The sequence below is a fragment of the Artibeus jamaicensis genome, unplaced genomic scaffold, assembly GCF_021234435.1.
Source record: "Artibeus jamaicensis isolate MK-2021 breed Jamaican fruit bat unplaced genomic scaffold, CSHL_Jam_final contig_1132, whole genome shotgun sequence".
In the NCBI taxonomy this organism is placed as follows: domain Eukaryota; kingdom Metazoa; phylum Chordata; class Mammalia; order Chiroptera; family Phyllostomidae; genus Artibeus; species Artibeus jamaicensis.
In genome coordinates, this window is record NW_026521221.1 from 53590 (window position 1) to 62410 (window position 8821).

The 8821-nt window shown below is 35.8% G+C and overlaps 1 protein-coding gene across 1 annotated transcript; it reads left to right on the plus strand.

The window, feature by feature from the left end:
* Window positions 1-7746: 7746 nt before the first annotated feature.
* LOC119040264 (olfactory receptor 4F15) lies at window positions 7747-8694 on the plus strand. The gene has a single exon (XM_037133183.1). It carries the CDS (start codon window positions 7756-7758, stop codon window positions 8692-8694), a length of 939 nt encoding a protein of 312 aa, XP_036989078.1. The 5' UTR covers window positions 7747-7755.
* The last annotated feature ends 127 nt before the right edge of the window (window positions 8695-8821 follow it).

Below are 8821 nucleotides of genomic sequence, written 5' to 3' on the forward strand. Positions count from 1 at the left end.
TTATATTTTAATGCATTCATGAGAATTTTTCAAAGGTCTACAATGAAATGTTTTGTGGTAAAATGGGGATAGTTAGACTAGTGACGAAGATAAAGGGATAGAAGGTTGATCCCATGAGGAAAGGCTAAAGGAATTGAGGTAATTGAATCTAGAGGGTACAGATGAATGATCTTTATTTGATTTTATGAAGTTCAAGGATATTAAACATTTTTCTGAGAGAGTTGCTGACATCTTCCTTATACTCACAGAAGAAAAAATTTATTTTTGTAAAGAAGAATTTTTGTACTATTATGTTAATAAAAATCATGAATCCAATGAAGAAAATGAATTCTCAAAGCTTGTGAACTGATAAAGAGCTGACATATCCTGAATGGAGATACAAAAAAACAAAGCAAAACAAAACAGGACCCAGGTCAGAACATATTTTTAGATATCAAGCCAAGTGAGTTTTATTAATTGGGGATAATGAGCATCTCTCTATTTTTTTCCTCAATTTTTAAAATGTAAAATTACTATAAATCTGTTCTAAGAAGTTGCTCAATTCTAATTCTATATAGATCAAGATATTTAAATTGTCATTCCACTAATGCTGCAAAATCTGGATTTGTTACATATAATCATTTAAGTAGTCTAAATAAATGGTGGCTATAATTCATAACCTTGTAATTCTTCAGAGTAACAGCTAAATCAGAACTATAGAACTCAAAGTGAAAAGTCTGATAATGGCAATGGTCTTAAGAGAGCAGAACTCTTTCCATGGAGGATCTGGGGTGCCTCAAAGGGATTAAGCAGCCAGAACCTAGCATTTCCCACTAGAAGCCATTCAGAGACTATAACTCAGAGCCATTCAATGGATAGCTAAGAAATTTGAAGATTCGAAGACAGGTAAGTTTCTAGATCTGCTGATATTTTCTATTGGTATTATTTTGTGGCCTTTGCTCTTTAAGGGATAGTGAAATAGGCACATTTTGTCTTTGACCCCACTTTTTCTTTTCTCAGCTTCAGCTCTCATTCCTGGGGTCTGCTGCTCTTCTGCTGAGCTCATCTACTCTTTACCTGTCTTCTGCAGCAACCTATTCAACCTAACCCTTGATAATGTATCAGGTTTAAAATGGGCCACTAATATCTTTGTCATCAGAACTCTCATTTCTTGCCTGTATAAGAGCAAGGCTAAGGAACACCATCTGGTAACTTGTTTGTATGTAATAGCTTAGTGGAGCACCCTTCCCTTAGCAATGTAAGTAAAACTAGGGCATTCAGTATGTTAGCCTAAATGAAAGCAAGTCTAAGGCTAGGTACAATTACAAAATAATTTTGGGTACTGGGATTTACAAGATTATATGTAGTAAAAAGCTCCCATTTCTCCATTTTTGGGGTCATAATAAGTCCATCTAACTGACCATCCTGTTCTCCTGCTGCATTCTACAATCCAATTCTGCTTTGCTTTCCTTTTCCTCATCTTTCTATGAATTTTATTTCTGATTTTTAAAATGCATTTAACATACTAAAAATTTTTAAATAAATTTTTATTAAAGATTTCTTTTTATTTTTTATCTTTAACATTTTTTAATTGTTGTTCAATACAGTTTTCTGCCTTTTCCCATCACCCTCTCCACCACTCAAGTCCTCCCCACCTCCCTTGCATTTCCACCCCCCTTGTTATTGTCCATATGTCCTTTATACATAACCCTGTAAACCCTTTACCCTTTTCCCCCATTATTCCTTCCCCTCTCCCCTCTGGTCATTGTCAGCCTGTTCTCTATTTCAGTATATTTGGTTATATTTTGCTTGCTTGTTTGTTTTGTTGATTAGGTTCCTGTTAATGATGATATCATATGGTATTTGTCTTTCACTGACTGGCTTATTTCACTTAGCAAAAAAATCTATTTAATTGTTGTTCAAATACCATCATATGGTATTTGTCTTTCACTGACTGGCTTATTTCACTTAGCAAAAAAATTTATTTAATTGTTGTCCAGGTATAGTTCAAGTATAGTTGCCTCATTTTACCCTCTCCCAACCCCAACATCCCAGCCATCCCCGCTTTCCACCCTTGATCCTAGCCTGTTTTGGTTTTATCCATGTATCCTTTATAGATGTTCCTGATGACCCTTTCCCCTTTTCCCTCCATTTTCCCCTCCCACCTCCCCTCTGGTTACCATCAGTTTGTTCTTAATTTCAATGTCTCTGGTTATATTTTGCTTGCTTATTTGTTTTGTTGATTAGATTCCTGCACTTAACATATTTTTAAAAATAAACTTGCCCTGTGGTTAGACACTGGCATAGAGAAACTCATATTTTTTTCCAAATGACCTAATAAATCCTCTTTTAATTCTGCTTACTCTATTTATTATAAATTCATTAAGAGTCAAGTTTACCACTATTTTCTTTGATGTTCTCATTTGTTAGTTTTTGCTATTTGAATTTCAATTTAGAGGAAGCATGATTTATATTTTCACTTCATCATATATTTTCATTGTTACTCCTACTAGATGGAAGCCTTAAAAACTTGGTTAGGAGCATTTCTTTTCTTAGTAATCCTTCTTGCTTTATTTTTATGCCTATTTCTACAGAAATTTTGACTAGTTTGTTTATCATTCATGACACGGAGATTTGGTTATAAGTCATAAAACAGTTTATACAACTCAAAATTATTCTGATAAACTTACAGTCTCACTTTATATATGTTCAGTTTCTCCATTCCTTTATTCTACACTATATATATATATATAGTGTAGATTCTATATATATATCTAGTGTAGATATATAGTGTATATATATATATTCTTTTTTATCTTTATATTATCTTTAAGGCTAAGCAGAGTGCAAGGCTTTTTATAAATGCTACATAAATATTTGTTGAGTGAATGAGTAAAAAGCTAAGAAATCTTTCTCCCACCATCAATTTTCGAGCTGCTTTTCACTTAGTCCAAAGAATCATGATAGTAAAATAAATCGGACAAAGACAAATACCATATTGTTTTACTTATATGTGGAGTCTAAAAACAAAACAAAAACAAGTAAGCAAACAATACAAAATAAAAACAGACTAATAGAAACAGACCAAAGGGATAGTTAGCAGAGGACCCTGGGAGGGGCGATGGATAGAAAAGGTGAAGGGGACTATAATAAATAATATTGTGGTAAATTTGCATGGTCACACCATAGGGTATAAAAATGTTGAATCACTATATTGTACACTTGAAATTAATATAACTAATATAATACTACATATCTACTATACTTAAAAATAAACCAGTTATAAAGATGGTAACTGGGTATTTAAAAGCATATAAAAAGAAATATATATTATGTATTTTTTAATCTATGCTATTACAGTTGTCCCAATTTTTTTCTCCCCTTTATTCCCCTCCACCCTGCACAGCTCCCCTCACCCTTCAGCATTCCCCCCAACCCACAGTTCATGTCCATGGGTCATACATATATGTTCTTTGGCTTCTCCATTGCCAATACTATTCTTAACCTCCCTCTGTCTATTTTGTACCTGCAATTTTGTTTCTTATTCCCCGTACTTTCCCCTCATCCTCCCCCTGTCCCTCCCCATGATAACCCTCCATGTGATATCCATTTCTGGGATTCTGTTCCTATTCCAGTTGTTTGCTTAGTTTTTGTTTTTGTTTTTTAGGTTCAGTTGTTGATAGTTGCGAGTTTGTTGCCATTTTACTGTTCGTCATTTTTTATCTTCTTTTTTTAATTTATTTTAATTGTTGTTCAAGTACAGTTTTTTTTTACTCCAATCCCAGCCCACCCCTTCAGTGCTTCCCACCTTTCTCCCATTTCCACCCCCCTTAGTTTTTGTCCATGTGTCCTCTATACTTGTTCCTGTAAACCCTTCCTCTTTTCTAAAATAAGTCTCCCTTTAACATGTCATATAATGAGGGCTTGGTGGGGGGCTTTAACTTGACCTTATCTGGGAACCACTTTATCTCCCCTTCTATTCTAAATTAAAGCTTTGCTGTATAGAGCAATCTTGGATGTAGGTCCTTGCCTTTCATGACTTGGAGTACTTCTTTCCAGCCACTTCTTGTCTGTAAGGTCTCTTTTGAGAAATCAGCTGACAGTCTTATAAGAACTCCTTTGTAGGTAACTGTCTCTTTTTCTCTTGCTGTTTTTAAGATTCTCTCCTTATATTTAACCTTGTGTGATGTAATTATAATGTGCCTTGGTGTGTTCCTCCTCAGGTCCAATTTCTTTGGGACTTGCTGGGCTTCCTGGACTCCTGGAAGTCTATCTCCTTTGCCAGATTAGGGAAGTTTTCCTTCATTATTTGTTCAAATAAGTTTTCTATATCTTGCTATTTCTCTTCTCCTTCTGGCACTTTCATGATTTGAATATTGGAATGCTTAAAGCTGTCCCAGAGGTTCCTAAGCCTTTCCTCATTTTTGTGAGATCTTGTTTCTTCATTGTTCTGGTTAGATGTTTATTTCTTCCTTCTGTTCCAAATTGTTGATTTGAGTCTCAATTTCCTTCTCTAGAGAACTATATATTATCATAGAAGTAACAACTGCAGGAAACAGCTATTACCCCTAGGGTTGGGGAAACAGGTAAGAAGTTAGAATTATTAAAATTTGATTTAGAAAAGGGGTCCAGTGAAACTGGATCCCCTTCTTTGGAGGGAGTATATCTTTGTTACTGTTTGTTTCTCTAAACTCGGGTACTGAAAAATTAACTAATGAATTACAGCCTGTCTTCAAGTGTTATTATCCTTTCCAGGGAGGAAGAACTATATGTAACAAGCTGAAATTGCATTTTCTGTCATGAATATGGACTTCACACAGGCAAGAATTCTGGTCAGTGCTATGTCTCCAATGCCTGGCATTCTGGGCACTCAAAGTATTTATTAAATTAACAAACACAAATTGTTCAGAGACCCACTCGGGAGTCAATTATACACCTGACATAACTATTTGTCCAAAACCTTACTGATTGGCTGATTACCATAGATTTCTTTCACTGGTGGGCACTAGTTATTCAGGCTTAGTCCTAGATGTAGTTGAAGTCAGAGTCATTTCAACTATATTTGTCCTTCCTCCGATATCTTTTTTACCTTCCTGATAAGCGGTCCAAAATCCCCTATGACAGAGTCATTGATTTCTTTTAATAGCTCCCTTTTTCTCCTAACATATTGTTGATATGAAAGAAAGTTGTCATATACAGAATAAGGGCTCCCAAGATGTCCATGTCTTAATCCCTAGACCTATGAATATATTTTGAGATGAGAAGATTATCTTGGATTATCGGGGTTAGCCCATTGTAGTCACAAGGGTCCTTATAAGAGGAGGGCAGGGCCCTGGCTGGTGTAGCTTAGTGGATTGAGTGCAAGCTGCGAACTGAAGTGTCATGGGTTGGATTCCCAGTCAGGGTACATGCCTGAGTTGTGGGCCAGGTCCCCAGTGGGGGCCACGTGAGAGGAAACCACACATTGATGTTTCTCCATTCCTTCCCCTCTCTCTAAAAATAAATAAATAAAGTCTTTCTAAAAAAGTGTAAAACTAAAAAAAAAGGGGGAGGGGAGGGCAAGATAGTCAAAGTCAGAGAGATATTGGAGTGATGTATCCCAATGCAAGCAGAAGTTAAAGTGATATAATTTGAAGGGGGAGAAAGGACTTAAGAGCCAAAGAATGAAGGCCACCTTGGAAAAGCCAAGAAAATGGACTCTCTCCTAGACCCTCCATAATGAATGCAGCTTTGCCAACACCTCAATTTTAGCTTAGAAAACCTATTCTGTCCTTTTTATCTCCAGAACTGTGCAATAATACATGTGTGTGTTTATTTTATTTTATTTTTTATTTTCATCTGTGTGCTTTTAAAGCCATGGTTGCTGGTAATTTGTGGCAGCAATAATAGGAAATGAAAACAAAAGCTATTTAATAAAAAGAACTTTCAATGGGAATCAGGGGTTCTTGATCCTAGTATGACCTCTCCCATCAATTACCTTTGTGATAATGAGCAGGTTACTTTCTATATCTCTTTTTACATTAATTATTTCACTGATAAAACATGTGGATTGTACTTAATCAGGAGCACCCCACTGAACAGTGGACTTCTGATAGCTCTTCTGTAGTAGTTTTTTATCCCTAAAAATTGTAGTTTTCTCTTTACCTGTCCAATCTGGGACCTGTACAATTTCCTTTAGTTCTTTTTTAAATAATTGTTGACACTGTTACAGATACCCCCCTTTTTCCCTCACTTTTCCCCCTTCACCCAGCCACCCCCGCCCCCAGCCTTCAACACATTGTTATATATATACTCTCTGGCTTATCTCTCCCAGTCCCCCTACCCTCTCTTCTCTGAGATCTGTCCTATATATCCATGCCTTTGGTTTTATTTTGCTAATCAGTTTATTTGGTTCATTAGATTCCACATATGAGTAAGATCATATGGTATTTGTTCTTTAGTTCTTTTTCTGGATTTTATACCTTGATCATCATCTTTTATCAGTTACAGACACAGACGCTATCTGGCTCTTTTCACCCAGTTTTTATTTCTGTTACTCTTTTATCCATTCCAAATGTATTTTGAAAAAGAAAAGAGACAACTTTCATGTGGCAGGGTTCTTATCTTTGGTGATCCAAAGTGTGTGTATGTATGTGTGTGTTTACACACTAGAGGATATTGTTTCAACTTATCACATATTTTATATGAGAAAGTGAGGATTTTTTGGAAAGTGAGTATCATTTATAAAATAAAATGATTTTTTTCCATTTTGAAACACATCAAAGGTCCCTTTTAAAATTACTAATTAACACCTTATATTTCTTTGGATGACAGGTGTTTCTTGTGTAAATATTACTTTGCATAGTTAAATAAATAACTGCAGGAAGAAGGCTCGGGATCCTGTGATAACTCCTGTTTGATAACACAAGACATATTGTTAACATGAATCTTACTGAATTATAATTTACTTTCTTGACTCCCGGGTTATTCTTCAGTCCCATTAACTTCTTCATTCAACAAGTGGGAAGCATTCATTAAGTGACTATCACTATTGGCGATTCTGATGGAGGTGGGGGTTACTCATATGAGCCAAACATGATTCCTGTTTTCAAGAAACTACATTTTAACTGGAGAGATGAAAATTTATATAATTGTGAGAGGCAGAATGAAATAAATGCAAACAGCATAGCGGGAGTGTAGAAATGGGCAGAGTTGGGAATTTTCACAGATAAGAAAACATTTGTGCTGGGACATTGAGAATTGGATTTTGTGATTTGGAGAGTAAAATGAGAGAAATTTTGAAAATTCAAATACATAAAACTTTTAAAGGCTAATTGAACAATATGAGTAACAACAGAGAGACTTCAGGAAGCTATATGCTGTGCATTAGAAGTTGTTAGCTGGCCATACAAATGGCTGCACTAATATCAATTTATAAGAAATCATAGTCAAAAGTACTTAAAGATAAACATATATTATTGAAGTAGAACACACTGAGTAGGAGAATATAAAAATTACTCATGATAATACTGGAAGAAATGAGAAAGGAAATAGATCCAGAGATGGAACTAAGTTAGTAGTTTTGAAAACCATAATGTCTTTTGGGAACCAGCTGACTCTTCTAAATAGAGGTCCAATGTGCCTGTAATGATATTATTTGGCTGTGTGAGATGTTAATATTAAGATTGTTTTCATGAACTGATGGCTTTTTTTCTTGAACACTGATACTTGCTTACACATTTTGTTTTCCATTTTCTTCCTTCAGGTAACCTAAAACTGACCCTGGTTTCTGAGACAATGAATGGAATGAATCACTCTATAGTATCAGAATTTGTGTTTTTGGGACTCACCAATTCATGGGGGATTCAGCTCCTCCTTTTTGTCTTTTCCTTTTTGTTCTATTTGGCAAGCATGATGGGAAATCTTGTCATTATATTCACTGTAACCTTGGATGCTCATCTGCACTCCCCTATGTATTTCCTCCTGGCTAACCTGTCAGTCATCGATATGATTTTTTGCTCAGTAACAGCCCCTAAAATGATTTGTGACATTTTTAAGAAGCATAAAGCCATCTCCTTTTGTGGATGTATTACTCAGATCTTCTTCAGTCATGCTGCTGGGGGCACTGAGATGGTACTGCTGATTGCCATGGCCTTTGACAGATATGTGGCCATATGCAAACCTCTCCACTACCTGACTATCATGAGTCCAAGATTGTGCCTATACTTTTTGGTTGGTTCCTGGATTGTTGGTTTTATCCACTCATTGTTTCAATTAGTTTTTGTGGTAAGCTTGCCCTTTTGTGGCCCTAATATATTGGATAGTTTTTACTGTGACTTTCCCCGGCTCCTCAGACTCGCCTGCACAAATACCCAAGCCCTGGAGTTCATGGTTATTGTTAATAGTGGGCTTATTTCTGTGGGATCCTTTGTCTTACTGGTCATTTCCTACATTTTTATTCTATTCACTGTTTGGAAACACTCTTCAGGGGGTTCATTCAAGGCCCTCTCCACTTTGTCATCTCATATCACTGTGGTAGTTTTGTTCTTCGGGCCACTGATGTTTTTCTACACATGGCCTTCTCCCACATCACACCTGGATAAATATCTTGCTATTTTTGATGTATTTATCACTCCTTTTCTGAATCCAGTCATCTATACATTTAGAAACAAAGAGACGAAAGTGGCAATAATGAGATTGTGCAGTCGTCTTATTCATTACAGGAAGATTTCGTAAATGGGTTGGCTTTGATGACATGAAACTATAGGGTCTCCCTCATGCTAGTTGCAGAAAAAACATTATGCAGTTTCAGAGAAACATTCAAGACTTAGGTGATATTATATTCCTAGAGATCTAGTATCTA

Bases quoted from the DNA above. Each gene is read 5' to 3' on its own strand.
- LOC119040264 (XM_037133183.1), top strand. From the start codon at position 7,756: ATGAATGGAATGAATCACTCTATAGTATCAGAATTTGTGTTTTTGGGA.